General features: G+C 39.7%; 1 protein-coding gene across 3 annotated transcripts; it reads right to left on the minus strand.

The window, feature by feature from the left end:
- Positions 1-1491: 1491 nt before the first annotated feature.
- On the minus strand, positions 1492-22998 carry HACD2 (3-hydroxyacyl-CoA dehydratase 2). Of its 3 annotated transcripts, none has more exons than XM_049804082.1 (7): positions 22809-22998; positions 16360-16477; positions 15983-16001; positions 11482-11570; positions 5311-5432; positions 4597-4775; positions 1492-2284 (listed from the first exon to the last, which is right to left on the minus strand). In XM_049804082.1, the coding sequence occupies exons 1-7, from the start codon at positions 22946-22948 to the stop codon at positions 2202-2204; spliced, it is 750 nt and encodes a 249-aa protein (XP_049660039.1). In that variant the 5' UTR covers positions 22949-22998; the 3' UTR covers positions 1492-2201. The 3 variants fall into 3 exon arrangements, with proteins under 3 accessions (XP_049660039.1, XP_049660040.1, XP_049660041.1); XM_049804083.1 differs by lacking the exon at positions 22809-22998 and adding an exon at positions 19203-19896; XM_049804084.1 differs by lacking the exons at positions 15983-16001; positions 16360-16477; positions 22809-22998 and adding an exon at positions 14185-14531.
- Positions 22999-23180: the final 182 nt, after the last annotated feature.

A 23180-nucleotide genomic window follows, 5' to 3' on the forward strand; every position in this document is an offset into this window, starting at 1 on the left:
ACATCCTTTAGAAACACTGACACTAACTCCTTTGATAGCAAGTATATGCAAAAGGAGATGTTTCATTCAGAGGTGGAAGTTTACACTTTCGAACAATGAGTTCAGTATAATGAAGCATTTCTCAGATCACTACAACAAAGCACCACATACCCTAATGGAGAAATGAATTAAAATTGTTGCATCTTTGAACACAAAACTACTCTGAGGTTGTATATGGCCATAGTGTTTTTAATTACAGCCAATAACTGTCTCCAAAAGGTTTAAAAATAGAAGCAAAGATCATTATTATCTCCTACCCTCTCCCTGCTTACAATAGTCCTGCTTGTGTTGAACAGGAAAGGTGTTACATATGTTACTAAAGCACTAGGAAAATTCAATCAGACTTTTTGATGGAGCCAAAGAAAATTACTGAAAAATCCCAAGGTTTTTTTGTTGGTTTTTTTTGTTGTTTTTTTGTTTTGTTTTTTTTAAATACAGCTCTGACAAACATAAACCAAAATAATTGTAAATCCAGCTCTCCCCCAGTGCTAGAACAGAGAGCCTGTGCCCTTCGCACTTACTGGCTATGTTTAGGGAGAGCTGCAATGTCTCAAGCACAAGTAACTGGGACACAGATATGGGCCATATCCAGGGGGAGGTGCTGGCAGGCACAGCACAAGACTAGCATTGCAGGGACCATGGTAGTGGTCACACCTCATTTACGCACTAAATCATGATGTTTCAAGAGGGAAGCCTGAGAAGCCCTTGTGTTGTCTAGTGGCTCTGACTGGGTGAAGATAGGACTATTCAACTAGCAACCCCTAACAGAGCAAAGGCCATAACGTACATTGCCTTTGCTTGGGTATTTGTTCATTTCCCTGCTCCCTTTGTCCCTTCCATTCCCCACCCTCTGCCCCCAATCAACAGTTTGTTCAGAACTTGGGGCACTGTTCACACAGCATTAGTGCCTTCTGCCTTCTTCGGTTTTCTCAGTTGTTTCATTTTCTGTTCTACCTTCCTGAGGGAAGGCTTAGCCTGAAAACCCAGAGATGGCATCTACGAAAATTTAACTTTCTATCATCTTCTGCTCTTTCAAAAGAGCAGACGAGGCAGGGCTTGTCCAATCTGCAAAAGCAGCATGTAACACAATGAGATAATCTGCTTTCAAAGAAGGAGCTTAGGACTTTGCAACACTTCAGAACCTGAGTGCCTGGAACTGCCTGCTTGGATGTGCCAGAGTGACACACATTAGTCACTTGAAAAAAGTTGGGTTGAGGAACAAGGCCCTCAAATGATTCCACAGTAGACCAAATAGTCCTCAATACTGAAAGATGAGTACCACTGAGATGGTGGACAGTGATTAGAGATGATCGTTTAAAGTAAAAAAGGGAGAACTGCACCTGTTTCTGGGTGACCTGCCTCCTCATATTGTTTAGATTCATTACTCATATCACTAGAAATATTACAGTTCATATTATTTTTTTTATGTTTAAAAAAGTATCCAGGATGCAGTACTTAGAGGAGTTTTAATGTTTCAGATAAGCATTACAGCCTCTGAATTAACATTAGCATTTGAGTAATCAGCTTAAACAAGATCTTCAGAGAACAGACTCTGGTCAGACACCTTACTGCTTAAATTCCTGAAGAACCACATTCCCCTAATTTCCCATAATTGGTTTCCTGTTTTTGTTCCCATAACCTTTTAAATACACAACCTACCTTTCTCAATTCAAACACTTTGCCTGGATTACATTCTCCACTGGAGTCTCTGACAAAATCCTAAAGTATTCCAGAGCATATTGTTTGCTTTCACAGCAATACATACAGTTTCTGGCATGCAGTCAAGCACTTAAAAAAAAAGACGTATCAGTAACATAACCCCAATTCAAGCATTTAGTGGGTACAACTTCATCACTCATACTGCAACCTTCAGGCATTTAGTAATAAATGAAAACCATTTAGCACATCATTTAAGAAAAAGGAAAAGGCTAACTGCCAAGCCATATAAAGTTTAAAAGTTTTCTGAAGCACTGCAAGCTGAAAATTATTTCAATGTTTTACATTGTGGAATTTCCATGAAATCAGATTTATTGGTTATTCTTGCTAAGTTATTGGTCTTTTACCTCTGACTTATTTTATCTTGGTATATTCTTTATAAATGTGCTGGGTATTGAAAATCTGCAGCATTTTGATGTTTGAAAAGTTCTGAAAAAGAGTTGGAATTACTCCGACTTCTTGTGTTCTTCAGTGTGGGAAAGTACCTTTCGCCTCTGATGTAGCATATGAAAATACAGCTGAGGAAAGACTGAAGAGAAAACAGACTTAAGTAAAGAAAATATAAAGTGAGGCTTACACGTCAATGTAAGATGCACAGTCACATGCTCAAGGTCACCAATTCTCTATTAAAAGAAAACATGCTTATTCGCTTTCTGCTCAAGTCATCTATTGCATTTTATTCTTTCAAGAGAATAAGTGATATTGTCCTTAGGCTTCAGGTACTATTTTTTTTCCTAGAGCAAACACATTTGTATTTAAATGCAAAATGCTTTATTTAACTCTGCATGTACAAGCAGGATGACAAGCTTCCTGAACTGCACACATGATAGAAAGAAACTACACTGCATGGAGGAAAAAGTCCTTCTGAAAGAATGCCATTTCCAGATTTGTTTCATTCCTTGTAATTCTAGTGTCACTTTTTCAGGATCTAAAGAACTTTATACAAACTGCTGCCTCTTTCACCTCTTCTCTCTATCCTCCATGCAAAGCTTTTTCTCCTCCTATTTCTAAGACGTTACACAGTATGTTTGCAGAACAACAAAGCAGGGGATGGAAAACATACATAAACAGCAAAAGCTAAAATTGCCATGAGACACTGAACCTTTGTGAACCATATGAAAATTAATCTAGGTCAGCATCAGCCTAAATTGTATGTTACACATGCAAACTGTTCATCATAAACATAGGACAAAGTCTATTTAATTTGTGTACTAAGTTTTTTTTTTTTGCAGGTCAACATTTTTTCTTTTGGCTTTCTTTACCCTGTATTTCACTCCTGTTTCTTCCCTATCCTGATTCATTCCACCAGTGTTAAGGAGTGAATACAGCTGTCCAGAGACATAACAGAATACAGACCCACGTGGTTTCTCCATTAGAAGTTTACATAATGGGGATTCATTACATGCAAAGAATTTAACAACATCTTTTCTAGCAAGATGTCAATTTTGACAGACAAGTACTAAATTAGAGACTTAAAGTGAGGTAAATGGTAAGATGCAACTACGAAGAACATAAAACCCTCAATTTTTAACAACAGTTTTCAAAGTTTGCTTTCCTTGTGATATGAACATTCACAAAATTTCCAAGATCTTCAGTGGGTTCAGAAGGCATAACTCCTGCATAGGTAGCTTTTATGAACAAATAACTGAACTATGGTGTAACCAATGACTGAAATTAACATTGTTTTTCTTGTATTTCAGGAATATGTCAGGAACACCTTCACATAAAAAGGCACCTAAGACTGCATGAGTCCAAACAGTTGGTTCTCAGAGTTAAATACCAATTCTCAATAATAATTAAAAAAATAATTTAAAAAAATTTAAAGTTATTTAAAAATTCAAGTTACACATCCAGCAAATGCTAATGGATCACAGAAAATAGCTCATTTAAGAGACAGCAATGTTAATGGAGAAAGGGGGCTAAAATTGTTACTTGGGTACAATGTGGGTTCTCTCCCACATGGCCTGTCCCCTACGATCTAGCTACTGCACAAGAAGTAATTAATACTCATGGTTATTTTGACTAAAACAAAAGATACTAATTTGGCTGCTTGGAGTTAGTAACATCACAATTTTTGGAGGAGGGGGATAAGTAGAAAAAAAATGCATGAAAAGGGAGGCTTTTTTTAAGAACAGCTGGAAAAAACTTATGAACCTTGATGTCAAGATGGTTCACTGAGAGTGTGCTTGTTATAGAGACAGGCACACTACTGAAATTTATATCTTTGAATATGCTTTACCATTCTGCACAAACAACAAGGTTCATATAAAGACAGCTACAGAAATAGCTAACAGCAGCAACATCATCACTACATTATTCTGCATGTTAGACTTTATCTGCACATTTAAATTTGCTAAAGGCTTCCGTGTTTCTATTTCCCATTTCAAACCAGCAAAGCCAAATCTTCATTCCATTTATAGAAACATCAACCAGAGATTATGTCAATTGAAGTTAACTCAACAGAAATGGTTCCCTACCCACCAATGTAAAAGCAGTGTTCTTATGCTTGGTAAAGAACTGAATTTTAAGAAGCTGTTTTGAACTTTGTTCTCCTAAAAGTCTGTAAGGGGGGGGGGGGGGGGGGGGAATATATGAAGATGTCAACATTTGCCAGGAAGTACCACAGTTATTTGGTATTCCAATTGTGAGACAAAACCCCATGTATTACTGTTTTGCAGGTGTTAGTAGAAGCAATCCCTGCAGTTTTAACTCCAACTTTTTTCTTTAGATAATCTTCAAAATAAATTTTGCAAAATTAGTTAGTTATAGGTGCATTAATCCCACAATTATTAGCTTTTCCTGTTACAGCTTTTAATATAAAAAACCCAAACTCATACTTACTTGGAATGTAAGAGATCATAACCAGGATCAGGAATGTATAGTAGTCAAAAGAAAAATTGTACTTGTTAGGTAAACTAATGGAATACAAGCCAGACTGCCTGACGAAGGGTAATGCAGCATATATTGTGAGTAATTCACCTGAGACTCCCATTGGATACAATATTATAAACAAAGTGTACCTAGAACAAAACATTTACAGAAAGGATTAAAAGTTATGACAAACTCTGACAAAGTATTTGTTAAATGCTACTATGGATATTCAAATTTTAAATTCTCAACTCAGTCTTTATTTCCCTTAGCTCTTAGTTGATTAGAGCATAGCAAGGTATGAACATTATTGCAAGATAAGTATTCAAATCGGCAATCAGTTTGAATTATTTAAATACTACCTTTAAGAGTCTAAAAACTATCCTTAAAACTATTCTCCTCCACCCCTCCACATACTCTGTTACCCCTTACTGTTAAATGTCAGTTTCTGACAAACACAATCACTTTGTAAATGGCACTGAGTTCTGATAAACTACTTTTTCAGCTTACAATGCAATAGATTTTTTTAACCCAGAAATCTGATGGAAAGAAGCTAGGGAGTCACATTCACAAACAGGGCAATTACCTCAAGGTGGAATCTAATTTTTTGTACTGCAAGTATTTTACAATATAAATATCCCTGTCAAATAAGTGCTTTAAGGCTATGATTTCTATTATGCCACCTACCTGGCCCATTTGATGAGATAAGGGAGATGGTTTAACAAGCTAAAAGTATAAAAAGAATAACGGATTATCTCAGTGATTGTCCAGGCCACCACAAACAACAGGACACTATCTTCAGTTTGTACCTGTAAGAAAGAAAAAAAGCTCAGCGTGAATTTAAGTGTTACTAGTAACTCACCAGACACAAGAAAACCTCAAAGAAATCAATTCCCACAGGTTACTTTACTGCATCATTTTAGAAAACGGTCTCCAAGAATGCGCTTAAAAGCAACATTAATAACAACAGTAAAACCCCGTTCTTATCATGCTCCATATTTTTCCTAGCTGCTTAAGAATAGCTCTGCTTGGTTATCAGATAACTTAAGATCTCCCATTCTGTGCAAGGTAAATCAATACAAGAAAACGCTGAAATGCTGAGAACAACTCATAACTCTTCCATTCCTATATAGTACCAGCTTCTATTTTAGTCCTGTGATTGCTTCCTAGTGCAGCAAGCAGGAAGGATGCTAACACATTAGTCTAACACTTTATATCTGGTTTAGAATTTATATTATGATCCTAGTCCGTTCTGAGTAGAAGCACTGTTTTTCTCTCTCTACAGATGAGAAACTGGGTCCTAATTTTGAGCAGTAGCAAAACAGCAAACACCAACACACAGGCTGGGAGGAGAGAAGACACAGAAGCTCAGATTGTCTCACCTCAGGCAAGTTTGACAACTACCTACTTCACTGTTCTTTGCTCCTTTTTCTGCTTATTGCATCCAGCATAGTTCCTCTAATGTCACACTCATGGCATTGTTATGTTTCACTGCTTTACACCTCTTAAAGCTTTTATTTCAGACACACACATCACTGAACCAGCTTTTACTCCCTTCATATTTTGAAGGTTAATCTTCAAAAGCATGTATTTTTAAATGAATTATTAGATTCATTAGATTTGGGACCATAATTATGAGGTTTAAGTTTCAGATGGAATAACAGTGATGAAGTAGTAGATGGGGTCGCATACCTGCACATCAAACTTGTGAGAGCACAAGCACGATTTTTATGCAGCCCTCCCATTCCTTCCCTTCCCTTCAACAGAATTCAGCTATGCGAGTATCTTAAGCCCAAATTCAGTGGGCCACGGGAACAAAAAGAGCTCAACCACAGGGGCCCACATTTTCTTTTTTCCTCCAACTCTTGAAAAAAGGGAAGTCAGTAGGTGTGGGTGGTACACTATTCATCTTGGGCAAAGTACATGTACAAATGAAAAAGGAACAAGAAAATGTATGGGCAATCAGAAACCTTTTAATAGGAGGGGACTGATACTATATTTGTGTGTAAAAACACTCAGGAAGATTACCCGTAAAAAGCTTTCTGTTACAGACTACAAAACCCAGAAAGATTTATACAGAAATCTTGGGATATCCTGGAATGTAGAGCTGCTGTTAATCTATATTCTGCTGCATATAGCATTTCAAGTCACTTTCATTGCATTTTGCAGCAAATGCACCTTGTCCTTTTTCTACATGTAACTCTGATAATTTGCTTATATATTAATCTCCTTTACAACACCACAAAAGAACAAAATCCAAAATTTATTTGAAGATTTTCAGAGAAGAGATCAAATCTATTTTTACATTGATAGAGGATGCTAGTCCTGTTTGGGGTCTCTTTGTAAGCAAGACTTGGCTCCCAACCTAGAAAAGTTAACAGCACTTCACAGATGATGCTGTTCCCAAGGAGCAACATGCTTCACAAGCACTCCAGAGCTGCATCTTCTGTTCAAATTGGGAGTAGCAGCTTCGTGAGTTCACCTAAACCTATGAGTCACAGACTTCAACCTGTATTTTGAAACCCCACTTCTTTCCCTACCTATGGAAATCAGTAAAACCAACAAATAAAAATTTGTAGCTTGAAGTAGGACCCAAGGACATGAGCAAGGACAAGAAACTGTGAAGCTAACAGTGAATGATACATGCAGAAGTAGAAATCTGGCAGTTCTATCACAGGACTTCTGTAACACTGCCTTCACAGGTCGAGCCTTTCCCATCTACTTTAACATTAGAACTGTGTTTAGAAGTTATTAAAACAGTTCATACCTTTATAAAACACACACACACACACACCCCCCGATAAGGTCACTTAAAGAATCAATGATTGTGCCTTTATAGCTTGTGTCCCTATTTAATAAAGAAAGAATACTGGAAATTGGTGGTAGTTTTCATACTAGAGTGACCTATACAGTTTTCAAATAGTTCCATTCTGTGCAGTAAGGAAAAGAAGGCTCCTGTGCATTTTATCACCGTATTTTAACTACACTACACAGCTCATCATTAAAAAGTATGTTTCTCACACACTAACAGACCTGTCAGAAGTCTGTCACTATTAGAACATCTCTCCGAGGACTGACAATTTTTCAATACTTCAAATAAAGAAGTCTGAGATGCACATTATCAAACCCCCAGGAACTGATTTACAAAACAGTCTCTCGAGTCTTACTCATTTAGGCACTGATAACGATGCATTTGTATCATTCCTCTTCCAAGTTGAGGATAAGGGGGATAGCACAGCCAATAAAGAGCAGACTCCTAGTAAACCACTAAGCCCAATGTTGCCCTCAGAACTCTGTTTCTCTTCCTGTACTTCCTTCTCATGCCAGTCTTTGAAGGAGGTGTTAGACAAAGTCAAAGCACATTTTAGACTTTATTTACAACTTATTTGTCCAACTGCCTTAATAAGAGCCAATCATACCGCAGGCATGATTTTTTGGCATGTGTTTCAAACCGATTTATGATCAAGGAGGGTCCTGAATATATTTTAGCTTATCTTCCATACTATGAATAGCAGACAATGTTTGTTAAAATGTAAGAGAATCCATAGCCTTTTAAGTTGCAAAGATAAGAATTGGGAATTGACAAAATAAAGCTTGAGAGGTTTTTCCTGTTCCGCTTGTGCATGGAAAGGAAAATTCTCTAGGATTTCTCCATGTTAAGAGTAATAGTTTGACAAATTATTTGCAGAAAATTTCAGCTGAACACCTAATTAAGAAATCCAGTGCAGAAGATTAAAACCAGCAGCACTATGCAACTGTAATGATGAAACAGCACGTCTCCCTCCAGAGCGCTGGTTCTCTGGTACATTAAAAAAAAAAAAAAGAGAGAGAGAGAGAAAAAAAAGGAAGCTTCATAGTAGGCACAACGGGCCTGACAGACATTTGTGTTATACAGTATTACTCAAATTTTACATAGATGTAAAGCAGTGATGAATTAAGCTTTTCAACTGCACTCACCCATTTAGAGTTCTGAACTTTCCAGCATGGACTTCTTTTACTACAACTCAGTCTTAGATATCATAAATTAAGATGGTCTTCCCTCTTTAAGTATGCTTTACTACTGATGGAAGATGCCAATTCACCCCTGCTGATACTACAGTCTTAATTACCAGCTCAATATTCTGTACATGCCATCTTCACATCACCCCTTTCAACTGTGTGTTCTAGAAAGGTTCTTCTAAACCATATTTATCTGCAACTTATCTGTAACTGAACCCCAGTGGATAAGCATTAAATCACTGCTGACACCATTTTTTAATTACACAACAGAACTGGGTGCAGAATTATCTATTGAAACAGAACTCTACGAAGGCCTACCATGACGTCACCAGACGATCTCATTGTTTATACAAATTCAAAAAGACAACTTTGAACCAAAGGGCACCTTCTGTTCTCCTATGCCTACTTTCTTGAAGTCCTTCACACCAGTCTGCTCATTCTCTTCCCTCCTTTGTAGGAGAAATGGTAAAATTCACCAAACTTACTTCTTTCTGATGTAATGACAAAATGATTACAAGTACTCTATTACATGCCAGGCCCTCCTCTACTAAGCTAACAGACAGTCATATGGTGGAGGTAAACGGAATCTCATTGCTACCCAAAGTGTGCAGTGCTTTAACATTTGCCATGCTTTAACATTTATTATAAATACTTTCAAATTGAATTTAACAACACATCAGCACTAAATTCAACAAAAAGCACAAACATGTTAGTGGCAAGAAGCATGCTTCAAATCACATCACATATCTAGAAGTGTATTCTGACAGAAAGGAGGGATGCAATACAGATGTTTCTTCTTTTAACTATATTATATATGAAAACAGTCTGGAAAAGCAAGATACTGAACAAGTCTCACTCAAAAAGTTAAAGAGGAAAACTGCATTTTATTTTACAAGAACCTCATCATGCAACTGCATAGCTTACAAGTTCCATAAAGCTGTGTGAGAATTTAATCCTGGACTTCACCATGGAGCTCACTTGTGCAGACAGCCCTTTAGAAAAAGTAGAACACTCGTGACACTTTCAGTACATCTCCCCAGGTGAGGCTGCATGCTCTCTGGCTGGGGGGAAGGGGAGGGGTCAGAATACAGCCTCTTCATTTGATTTATTTGCTCTAAGTCACAGGTGAAAAAACTCACCACAGGATTCCTCATCCTTACCATTCTTATGCCCACTTTCTAAGACATTAAAAAAAGTAACACACGATAGAGTCTCTTGCAAGACTTTAACCAAAAGACCACACAAATGTGAAGAAAAAACCTGCATGCAATATTGTTGAAAGAATACTTGTTAAAAAACCCTTGTTAAAAACTGAATGTTATGATGAATTTGTTGCTCATTTTCTCCCATTTTGCTGTTTTTCTCTGGTGAGAATGTGGGCATAAGTTTCAAAAAACCTAACCCACAATCATTTTACAGACTTCCCTTTGATGTCTAATAGACAACACATGGAATAATTCTAATCCATCCATTCCAACCTTTTAACATTTGGGTTACTTCAAAACCAGGAGGCAATTCATAAAAACAGATTATCACTGTTCTTTATGAAACACCAGGTACCTCAACATTATACAGGTAAAACACAAAACTACAGGCATTTTTCTTTAAAAATATCTTCTATATTTATCTAAAAGCTAATGTCTTGGGATTACGGCTTTTTTTGTTGTTGTTGTTCAAAATCTAGTATTTATCTCCAGCAAATTAACAGAGACTGGAGTACATTTATTTTCCCCAAAAAGTGAAATCCATCAGTAGATAAGTATTTACAAGATTTTTAGTTTATTGAGAAAAAAATATTCTTCCACTTTAAGTAGCATGAAACTAAGGCTCCACATGAACAAGCATCATAATATCAGACAGGGCTGTTAATTACTAAGAACTACAGTGACTTATGTTACTCTACATGTGGATGGACGCTCTGATAACAGGTTTGGAGTAAGGAAGAGAAAGCAGCTTCCCTGAAGACTTGGTAATGAAACAAGCTCCTTAAGACATTCTCCATGTCAAGTCACAAAAGATCTTATGCATATAACAACACTAGATGACTTATTTCAGGCAGCCATGCTGACACTGGCATCAAGACTAATTTCTTTCTTTAATGAGAAGAAAACCAGTAAGATTGGTTGGCTAAAGTAACAGCACAGATGTGGCATATCTGGGCTACTACAAGGCATTCAGATGACATGAAAGAGTCAGTCAGCATGATCTGTATCAATTAAAGCATGTTCAGATTTTAAAATAGCTATCAGGAATAATTTTCAAATAAGACTGCTTCCAAAAGATTCCGCAGAGATTTATATAAAATACAGCAATATCTGGTGTGGTAAGCAATGAGAAAAAAACACACACAGGCCCCAAACCCACCTACACTTGAATGTAAGGAAAATGAGTGAAGGACAGAGGGAAGATTATACTGGAGAGTGATAACAGAGAACATCCAGGCATTGCTGTGCACAAACAGTTGAGGGGGAGCTTCCACATGCCATGGTAAAGAAAGCAAATTGTGTATGAAAGAGGGGGGCAGTGAGGAGATTTTGCTATTAATTATGGCACTAGTGAGATCAACACTAGAATGCTGTCCCAATTTCCAGGTTCCATATTACACACTGGAACCTCTTTAACATTAAAGTAAGGACTGCAAAACGTATTCAGGAGCTAGATGTCTTACAGCGAGAGAATCAGACCTCAGTCTATTTGATTGTCAAGAAAAGATGACATCAGATTTATTTTTATTTCTTTTGATCCACAGAAATTTGCATAAACAAACAGAAGTCATTTTAAGGAAAATAAGACAGCAATCAACACTCGCTTCTCGGCCTGGATCATTAGGTTTTCTATCTGTTTTGTAGCTTAACTTACCTCTTTTACACTATGTGTTACTGCCCACGTCAGGAAAACCCTTGACATCACTTGGAAAGCAGTCAGAACAACAGAAGAGGGAACAATGCCTGGAAGATATTTTGCAATTAGTAAATATTCCTGACTATCGGGGTGGGAGGTGGGGGAAGTAAAACACAGCTAAGCCAAAGTCCAGTTATTTGAAATTTTTGGAAGAAAAGCATTTCATTTTTTTAATTTGAGAGTACGAAGTCTGTCCTGTAGTGTGTTTATACAGCCTAATGCAATGCAATCCCCTGACAAGACTTTATGCATCAAAATGGAAATAAAAGTAATTGGTCTTGTTGCAATCACAGCATTCCTTAACATACAAAACAGCTGAATAAGATGAAATAACTTTAATCAAATAGCTTTTGGGATACAGTCTTTCAAATAAACCTTGTTTGATTAAAATATCGAAGATACTCTTCATTACTGTGATTTAAAAAGTAAAAACAATAAAGATTTTTTGCACAGTATATTCCCCAAAACAGCAAGTAAAAAGTATAACTACTTTGAAGAAACACTGTATCTATCAGAACATGGGCTAGATGGAAGTTTATAATTCCTTCCTGGGAATACAACTTTTTTAAAAAACAAAACAAAACCCAAGAAATAGCTGATGCATTGGTAGGTACAGAAACAATTTCAAGATTTTCTCAAGGAAGCAGATTTCACTGGTTATTCTAAGCAAGTTCTGAGGTGCTGATTAAACTACCACTAAAAGGATCCTACACACCCAGGCCTGAAAGCACAGGAATGGTTTTAGACTGCAAGATTACACAAAACTTCTAAAGTTCACAGCACAAAGTTTTCTTTTCTTCCAATAGCATGATGAAGACAAATGCAACAGCAGTTGCACCTCCTAAAATACAGTAAAAAGTGCTTCTAAAACTAATGCAAATCACAGCAAGCAACACAACAGCCTCAGAAAGATGTAAAGACCAAAGAGGAAGAAAGAATAAGAAAAGCCAAAAGCAAGTTTAATCAGAATTATTTTCAGTCACACCACCGTTATGTTAGTCTTCTTTCAGTGTAAAAAGAGGGAAAAATCCTACACACACAGTGCTCTTCAGTTTTATCACATATTGTTCATAATCTAATTTCTGTTGTCAAACCTCGGGTCAGAATTGTTGTCTGTTACTCAGACAACACAAAAGGGGGTGCTAAAAATCCCCACAATCTGTACTCATTAAACTCTCACTCCTATGATATAACAGACCTTTTCTTTTATACAATTTAGATCATCCTTTCCTAAGCAAGATAACCTAATGTTCTTGCAAAGGAATCTATAAATAAGCCAAAAAGACTGTGCAGGAACCATCTAAGATTATCTCACTAGTGAGACAAACAAGGTTTTTCATTATAGCCAAGACAATGCCAATCTATGCCAAAAACAGGAGATCAAAAAAAGTGACTCACCAGCTACGATTTATGTAAACTTTACTTCCCTCTACTTATTTACTCATTGCTCTGAAAAGGTACCCGACAGTCAATTTTAAACTTGGTATTTTCAAAAACATCTGTCACCACTTATACAATACTGCACATGCTAGAGCAGTGCTTGACAGAGGGCTCAGGTCCAGAACCAAGCAGCAAGTAAGCCATGCCCAGACCTTTTCCAGATCCCCAGGACTAAGCCTCCCACCTCCAGCAGGAAATCCTCTAACTCCCAACAAGTGCTTCCTCTCTCCCAGGGAGTTCCTGACTGAGAACAGGCTGTACACATAGCTTACAGGTGGAGCCCTCGTGTCCCTCCTAACTAAGCAGGCTAAAGCAAAGGCAACCAGTGCTGCCTTTGGCTTGCCAGAGGGTTATCAGTAAGCACCACAATGGTAGGCAGGCTGGTACTGTAGTGATTCTGTAGCCTGGGTCTGTACTCACCAAAGCCTTCTTGCTTTTCTCCATTCCCTTCACAAACTCTCTGTACTACTATTGCTTTTACATTTTCGTGTCTCCTATCACCTCTTTCCAGACCAAGCTCCTCCAGGCAGAAGCTCTTCCATGCTATCAATGCCGTTCATACACTTGGGTTCCATCTGATACACAAGTCAAGGAATTACATGTTCACCTTCCATTTGCCTGCCCTTCAGTCTCAACTCTTGGTCCCTGGGCTACATGTTACCTCCTCTCTTCATGCAGAGCTCTCCTCCTTCATTTTTTAGATCTTTGCCACATGCCAAAGTTCTGTTCTCAACCATACTTGATAGAGACATTCCCCTATCCATCTTCATATTTTGAAGAACTTGCCTCACAGATGCTAACATTTCAGATTCCACTGAAAAGATGTGGAGAGAAAAGTTATGCTGATACACACAGCCATCTGTCACAGATAAGCTCCCCTATTGACAGAGAATTACAGCTCTAGTTATAGAGCTGCTAATTTCCTGTTTCTCCTTGCATAGAAACTTCTACCAGAGTCAGTAGGACTACAGCAGACAGCAGCAGTGTATCCAGCTGTGCAAAACCCCTTCACTTTATTTAGGTGACAAATGCTGCCATTGAGAAAAAAATAATGCATGGGCAGTTATAATAAAATAAGTAGGTGTTTTTATAAAAAACTTTTGTAAGGGAAAGCAGAAAGATAGAATTATGGTATAAAATGTTACAACGTTCCACTAATGGCTCTCTTCACTAATATTAAATCCTGCAACCTAGGAGAACATGGGCTAAGTGGATCCACACCTCAAATCAGCTGAGCCAGGATTATTAGCTTTGCACACAGACAGGCCGCTACAATTATCTTGTTTGCTCTTCTGCACCAGCCTGGAAGGTGAAACACAGGACTCTCTCCTGCTATTCACTGATTTCTGTGGACATATACTCTAAAGCGTAAGGAGAAAAATCCAATTAAATTTTGTACACTTTTTTAGATTTAATACCAATAAACATTGGCATCTGCACACAGGTTTAGCTTAAGAAAACAGTAGAGCATTATAGATTTAGGATGGTAAAATAGCGTTTTATCTGCAAGTTTTTTTGCCCAGTGTTTTGAGATTTAACTCATCCTTCTTGCCACTTGTTAAAGACGACTTCAAAAATTTCATATTTTATTATTAATTTTTGACATGAGAAGTAGGTATGGTTTATTCTGGTAAAAAATGGTAATTGAGATTTAGTAAAATAAAACAGTATTGGAAGGACTGCCTTCACAGCACAGGCAACTATATGATACATACAGGTTACTCTGAGAAGCCTTTACATTAATTTGAGGAGTATATGATCATTCATTTCTTGGGATGATCTGTGCACAGCCTACAAACTGCCCTTTATAAGATAATGTTTTCAGAGTTACTGAATTATTCAGGAAGGTCAGAACTACTTCATCAAACACAGTATTAGACTGCCCTCTGCCGACAAATTTATGTATATGATTTTAAGTTTTCCAACTACCATATTTGGTTATTAAAAAAACATATACATCCTTTGCACAGGAATTCAATATGAACCTACAATCCAATACACCCTCCAGTACGTAGATTGTTTGTACGATACCTGAAAAATAGCAGGTTTGTAGCTGCCACTTAAGGAACCTTAATACCATCTTGCTCTTCAAAAAAGTAGCTAGCAAACATTCAGATAGAAGCTCAAACACAAAACCAACTACTTGAACATGACTGTCTCTTTTTGAAGACTGGATTGTTTAGAAAAATCAGAGTTAAGCAAAGATGTGCAGACATGCACTGCTCCCTTTTATAGCAAATTGGCTTTGATCTTGCAGAGATTGCCACACATCACCTATTCTATGAACAAAACATCCAAATGCTGAGGCCAAACTGTTCACTACTCACGACGACTAACAAACCTGACAAGATGCAATCCTGTCACTCGGACATTAGGCTCTTCAGGTTGACTGAACCACGACACTGCTACTGATCCCAAGCCACATAGACACAGCTGAGTTCCTGCTACCAAGCTAACGAACAAGCCTCACAGTAGTGGCTAACAAGAATTGCTGAGTCAGTAATTTGTACTCTCCCAAACAGTTCCATTAAAGCACAGCCAAATCTGGGATAAAGAATGGTTACCCCTTGCTAATTTTACAAGGTGTATCTATGCTCTATGGATGTGGGCAAAGTTCTAGTGCTTCAAATGTTATTTTTATTGGACTTTAAATTACTTCCAGATAGAAAAACTCTTTTGGAGGAAAGACAGCTTGGTACAGAAGATTATAGGGTGTAGAGATGGAGAGTAATGATCTCCTATAAAACATTTATAAACTGCTCTAAGATTTGTAGGACTGGAAGGATCTAGATAAAAATAAAATGTCAAGTAATTGAAAACCTGTTACACTATTTTCCTTTTTGGGGTTTAACTTGTCAAATTATTTAGTAAAAAATTGGAATGTACTTCAAGCAGAAAGTAGTGAGTTATGCAAGAATTAAATCTGGCAATTCATAGACCATAACATTTTTCACACTAATATATTGGTAAAACTGCAGTCTTCTATAAAAATAATAAAACTGAAAATTTGCAAGCTTACCAAATGCACAGTGCAGAATCTAGAACAAAAAGAAAAAAAATAAAATCACTAACATTTCAAATGAAGCAGTTCAGAAACACGTTTGGTTCTATCACAAGAGCTTAAGATTCAATATTTGTATTTCAAAGATTAAGTTTAATATTTAGCTCTGCTGCCCAAGCTAAATAGCAGACAGTAAGCTCCCTCACCACTTGCTAAAAGAAAAAGTCCAGCATTTGTGTGAGGCATATTTCTTCGGTTTATTTTCAAATCACTCTATAAATGCTAATGAAAAACGAGGTACCTAGAAAGCACTGTTCAACAAAGGCTGCCTTGATTCTCCTAAACAAAACACTCATGCAAATATTAGTAATGCTAGGGAAGAAGACTACACCTACCTCAAGCAAAGCTCCAGTTTGGAAGAATTTCAGGGGCTTTTCTATTGAATAGTAAAGGCTATGGTAGCTACCTTTAGCCAGGTATGCTCGAACTAGACCAACTGCAATAACAAGCCACCTGAAAGAGAGAAAAAAGTCTAAGATAAGGAGACATTAAGCAGAGCATAAATACAAAGAAATCCTTAATACCTTATCTGAGAAAGCAACAGGCATATAACTGTCCTGAAAGATATTAACTTTTTGCCTACCCACTGCAACACTGAAAACATCAAATATTTGGATTCTCTGCAAATTTATCAAAGTTAAAGATTATGCATTTTTTAAACATTTTTTGGCACCAACATGATACCAATATCTTTAATGTCTAAGTTTATTTTTCAGTGAACTGTATTTAATTTAGTTATGGAAGGTATTAATGACATTTTTAATAAGACTGGCATCACATTTTCTTTAGTTTAAGCAGAAAAACATTTACTGCTAGTCAAACATCTCTTACCATACCATAACTTAAAGAAGTATGATGAACAATTAAGATTGAGAAGGCACTGATTTTAATGTTTCAGTTCAAAGTAAGCCCTTAGACTTTATGACAGACCATTCAGCTTAATTGCTAGCATGTATTTTATGAGAAACAGTTATGGGTAAGTAACTGCAAGAAAACTGAGCCTGCTAAAGCCTTGCAGGCAGCAATGGCCATTCCTGTCCCAGCTTTCCTTTTAAAGCAACAAACACATCTAGGCCTATCTAAGTAGTGCCTATATAACTGCAACTATACTACAAACAATGTGACCTATTAACCCTGCTGATTTTCCCCTCAGGTAATCTGGGAAGCAATCCTAAAAATTCTTCCTCCAATCTTGGTCGTTCTTTCACTACCAGAGCTGTCCAGAGTCGGTGTTTGCCCACAATGTCAGAAATTCTTCAGTGAGGTCTAGGACAAGCCTCAAAACTAAGGTGGGTACACCCTGGTCAAACACTTTTTCATTTGAAATGAGCATCTGCAGTTAACTTTAGTTTCCAATTGCTTGGAAACATGGGAAGAAGGGGTTGGAAAACAAAAAGTGGGAATCCTTACCAGCAGCTCACAAACTTTTCATTGACACATTCATCCTGGCTGTCTTGCCCTCAGCTACTCCTAACGCCAAACTACTTTACCTCCACCTTGCTCCAAACCCAGAAGTGCTGTTACAAAGCTTGTGCTAACAGTCACCAAGTTTCTCTGCTAACAATAATGCACCTCAGTGGAAGTGTGTGTAGACACGTAGAAAGTCCCCTAACTATGCAACAGCTTTTCACTCTTCAGAAAAAAAACCTGCAGCTGTGGTTTTGTAATAGGGAAGATGAAGAAATTCCTTTAATTTACAGCATATTAGGTTCTTATAAGTACCACATTAGGTATTATAAAGCATATACAAATATTGTCCCAAATGTAATAATTGTTTGAAATACACTGTGAAGTTCAGATTTTTCAATAATACACAACTCTGGCATCCAAATTTGTGTTTGTAACAACATCGTTTGTATGACTGAAAAAAAGCTATTTCATTTCTGCCTGGACTCCTCAGAAGATGAGCATCAAAGAAAAGCAGTAGGAGTAGGGAAGAGAAATGGGGAATGAGAAACAAGCCCTCCCCTTCTTGCAGTAGTCACAAGTTATTTCAGTTAAAGCTGCCTTGTGAAACCAAAAGACAAACATTTGCCAGTAATTGCTGTTTACAAAGAAAGAATCCGATTTCTTACTTGGACTTCACTGTAGAATAAACCAGTAAGCGCTGTAGTATTAATGACTCTCCCTTGCAACACTGACTGCTTCTTTTTTAGAACAGTAAATCAGAGCAGGTTGACACCGTCCTGTTCCTATCTGTCAAGTTCCTCTATTTTTCCTAATCTTCTGTGTTTGTTGGGAAACTTTGCTGAACCGAGCATTTCTCAGGTTGCACAAGATACCAGTTCTTGGTTGTGCCTGCGAACTGTTCTCACATTAACTGAGCGTTTGGTGAAGCACATGGCTCCCAGAGGAGCTCCAGCCCCTTGCTCATCTCCACTCTCCCTGCCAGATCACTGACTCCAGAAAGACTTTACTTTCCATTCCATTTACTGTCCTTCAAAAAGCATTTAATATAGAACAAAGTATTAACCTGTACAAAATTAAAAGCTGTACCTAGTTTGTGTTGAAGCTTTTAGTACCGGTACCTCTGTCCTGCTTCTATGATTCTTAAATAGTTCTTCACCCTCTATGACTAGAGAAAATGGAATTAGGAGTAGGTGAAAGTGAGGAAGATCAATGGAAAAAGAAACATGGTGAGAAGTTTAAAAGGGCAGCAAAAGGCACGACTGTCATATGGAAGCTAAGCTGTAAGTTAGTTTTTCTAGCTTTCTCTGACCTAGATACTGAAGTCCACCTAAAGTACCAGCTGGAGTTACGTTTTATTAAATTACCACTGCCATGCATGTAAACTTTTAGCTAGACTCTTACACTCTTTGATTAATCCAAACTAAGGAAAATGAATACTGCATACACACAATTTTTTTCCTTTCAGTTGCTCAGACTTGATAAGCAAGCTTCATGCTCAGATCCTTAGTTTAATTCCCATTATTTGTCTTACAAATTATAAAAAGGTGTTTTCTTATGCAAAGTATACTGAGGTTCTGCATCATTTATGCAAGAAAATACAGCAAAGCTATGCAGCAAATGCACCTGAAAAGGGAGAAGTGTACTTTGACTCTCAATAACCAGCCACTGAAGATGTGGACAATGAAACTCATAACCCAGAATACTCTTTGCTCAACACTGGTAACACACAAACCCTTGCAAATTCAAAAGCTATTACATTAAGATCTACCTTCTTGAGTGAAATCCTTTTGAAATTCATTGTATATACCACCACCAGCTACTTCTACGCAGAGGTACTAGTCAGTTACGGCACTTGACTAAAAATAAGAAACATAATCACATTTTAAAGCAGCTTATCAAACATTTACACGCAAGTCTAACACAGCATGCCCTCCCTTCCCATCCCCCATTACTCAGCGATTTCAGTCAACCGCAGCTTTTAGGAAATAATTTCTACGCTGCATCTATGCCTCCAGAATGAGCTTCCTATGCCAGGTCAGGCATAACTACATGACTTCACGCTGTGACAGGAAAGTAACAGTTTGACTGAATGCAAGAGAAGAAAGATGCAATGCTTTCTACAGCTTAACACTTTGAACCATGGTCAAGAAACCTGAGCAAGTACAGCGGAGAACCAACTCCAGGACTAGTTATTCCCTGTTGCATCATGTTGGTCCCTTTTCTGAAAGAAAAGGCCCCAAACATATGGTAAGTGTACACAAATGGTAGGTGTACGCAGCTTCATTTAGGGATCTACAGGTGTGTATACTTTTTCTACTGTTTTGCTCTTGCAAAATCCATTGTATTACTAGGAATGCATATACTACATTGCCTACAGTATAAAATTAGAAATTATCTCTATTATTTTTAGAATCAGTATGTTTTCTTTAGCTAAGTCAAAATAAATGCAAAGTAAATACAGTAATTATGCTGAGATTTTTCAATTGTTACTTGATCCATTTTAAATAAAGCTAATAGCCAAGGCAACTATGATCTCAAGACATTTACACTACTACCTGTTTACTGCACAACAAAGCTGTTGTGTACTTCAGTTTAAAAGCCACCTTTTTGTAAAGCAAAACCAAAAAACCCACTTAAAAGAATTTTTTTTTAAATCCCATGCGTTTTTACAGCATCACTTCATCGGTGGGCACCTGTAAATTTTTGGTGTTTTCTCTTCACAATTCCTTTTCCAAGGCAGTGTTGTCTGAGAAACTAAGTCTGAGCACTCTGACACAGGGACAGTAACTAATTACTGCCACCCGCTGTGTATCAATCGTCCCATATGAACAACTGGGCTTCTGCCAACCAGCTCCTGAAAAACTACCTTATTATGAAGTCTTTCAAAAAGAGGAAAGTAACTAATCGAGGGGGTTTTTTCCTAAGCTCAATGTTGTATACTGTGAAATTTCAGCAGTGTCCAGGGGAAGCACAAAATCCTCATCCATTTGAAGACAAGTTATCAGTCAGAGACCTCAAAAATTGACCCCAAAAGAATGGCAGTGAGTGACAACACAGAGATATGAACCCTGATCACAGGACTCCTACTGTAGCTCTCCAAAATGCAGAAATCATCTAATCACAAACAAGCCCAGAAAAAAGCAACTTATGTTAAAGCACCATAAACCACATCCCACCCAAGACTGGAATTTTCTAGGAAGTTTGGTACAAATCAGGAAAACAGGTAACATCATGATCAAGATTTACGTGACAACAGGAAGCTAAATACACATTTATGCTATTTATTTCTGAGTTTCCAACACTTGGATTTGATTATTTTCTTCTGAGGACATAGAAATTTCATATGCTTAGGAACTTGCCCTACCATGATAAAAAGTTCAGGACCTCTAAAGAAGCTTTCTATTTATACCGCAATTTCTTTCAGGTTTTTGAGATCTTTTATAAATGTAAGTGAATTAAATACAAGCAGCTCAGCAAGCAGGCAAACGCTTTTACTTCTAAAAAGAGCTCAGAGAGGTTAACTCCCTAACGTCTTGCAGGGACACCACAACCAAACTGAAGAGACCTCCTGGCTGCCTGTACTCTGTTGTATTGCTCACATAATTGAGCATTTCTGAAACAAGAGATTCATTTTTATCAAACCAGCAGGTAATTATCATTCCCCTGAGTGAAATACCCTGCAAATATCACATGGAAGCATAAACCTGCTTAGCAGTTCTGTTTCACGGTAGCATGCCTATTGGGTAATGGGTGTAACGAGCACCTTAGAAGAACTGAGCTCTCCCCTCCCAGCTACCTTTGTTCCACATAAGTGTAATGGTCTTATAAGCTGAAAGAGCACCAGCTAAGACAAGAACCACCACGCCCAACTGCCTTACTGCAATATATCGTATCTATGTTAATTCTATACTAATATTCCCCAGAAATAGCAAGACTAGTCTGCTTGCTTGACTCCTCACCCGCCAAGATTTATCTAGTGGGACACAGGCTCATTTGGGATCCATTTTAAAAGCTCTTTTCTCCTCCCACCCAAATAGCCTCAATCTTTCAAAAGATGGTTTTATTTTTATCTGGATTCCAGGAAGACTCTACAGCCTCTTACAAAAAAAAAAAAAAAAAACACAAAAAAACAAACAACCAAAAAGAAGACAAAACTCTCCTTTGTCTTAATTTCAGAGTCCCCAGTTGTCGCTATTTTTATTTCTGCGCCCAAGAACACACCCGAGCACACACCAACCAGCCCAAGTCTCCATTTTGCTACACAGGGCAAGAGCAGAGCATCAAGCAGGCCTAGGATTTCACGTGCTGTAAGCGGCAGCTTTCAACTTCAACTGAAGTACGTAGCAGCTGAAGCTTTTACGGGGAAATCTCGCAGGGCTTTGACGGATAACAGCTTTGCCTTCTTAGCTACAGCTACAGATAAATTCCCTGCATTTACGTTCACCTCTCTACTAAAAAGTGCTGGAGCGCACACCACAGAGGTGGCGAGGCGAGGACGGCGATCTACGCCATCGCCTGCGTGAGAAAACAGTTGCGGAGCAAATTAAGGCGTCAATTGTAAAACCCAGCAGCTCCCAGAGAACACGCGCTTCTGCTGTCCCGCCTAATTCGTTCTGCAAGGGGCGCGGGGCGGAGGACGCGCCGCAGAGGGGCTCGGCCGGTGCCGGGCCCCCGGGGGGAAACAGCCCGTCCCCCGGCCCCGACCGGCCGCGGGTTATCGCCATAGCGCGGCGCACCACGGCGAGAAACGAGCAAGCGAGCAAAGCAGCTTTTTACGTGCGCGGACAAGAGAGCCCTCTCCGGCATGGGGAGCAGCAGGGGAGGGCGGGTCGCGGCGGTGGGTTCTTTAGCGTTATCGAAAGCGCGAGGCACCCGGTAACACGGGGAACGGCGTCCACGGGCGTGACCCGCCCGATCCCCGGGCGGCGCGGAGGAACTCCTCTCCCGGCCCCGAGACACCCGCCGGGGCCGCACACGCACGGACACGCGTGCTCCCACACGCACGGCTGCAGCCCGTCCGAGCGGAGCCGCTCGGAGCGCGCCGCCTCCGACGGCGGGACGGGCTCCGCCGAGCCCCGCGGCGCCCGGGGGTGGGGTGGGGGGAGCCCGACCCGCCACCGCCGCCGCAGGCAGAGGGGCCGTGAGAGGCAGAGGCGGCGGCGGCGGCGTCCCCCTCCCCTCCCCGCCCGGGCAGGCGGAGGGCGGCCGGTGAGGGGAAAGTTTCCCCCGCGCGGCGGCCCCTGCCCCGGGGAGGGAGGCGGGCGGGACGCCGAGCGGGCCGCGGGACGCCGAGGGGAGCCCCGGCGAGGCGCCCCTGCCAGGGCAGACCCGCCGCGAGCGGCCGCGCCCGGCGGCCCCCGCACGCCGCCCTTACCCCGCCGTCATCACCACGTTGTAGATAACGAGGTAGGCCGTGGCCAGGGCGCCCGGGCCCTTCCTCCGCCGCGACTGCTGGCTGCCGTAGCCGTTATCCGCCCGGCTGCCGCCGCCACCGCCGCTGCCAGACGCCGCCATGTTGCGGCGCTCCCGCGGCCTCCGCCCGCTCTTAGCGTACGGGGGGGCCGCGGGGCGGGACCTCCCCGGCGCTCCCGCCGCCGCCGCCATCTTGGAGGCGGGCAGGGCGCTCTGCGCAGCCGTTGGCTCGCCCGCCTCGCAGCGCCGGGAGCGGGAGAGGAGCGGGAAGGAGCGGGCGGGCGCCGCCGCCGGCGGCCCTGTTCGGGGTCGGTGCCCTGTGTCCCCGCCGCCC

The sequence above is a fragment of the Accipiter gentilis genome, chromosome 1, assembly GCF_929443795.1.
Source record: "Accipiter gentilis chromosome 1, bAccGen1.1, whole genome shotgun sequence".
Taxonomy (NCBI): domain Eukaryota; kingdom Metazoa; phylum Chordata; class Aves; order Accipitriformes; family Accipitridae; genus Astur; species Astur gentilis.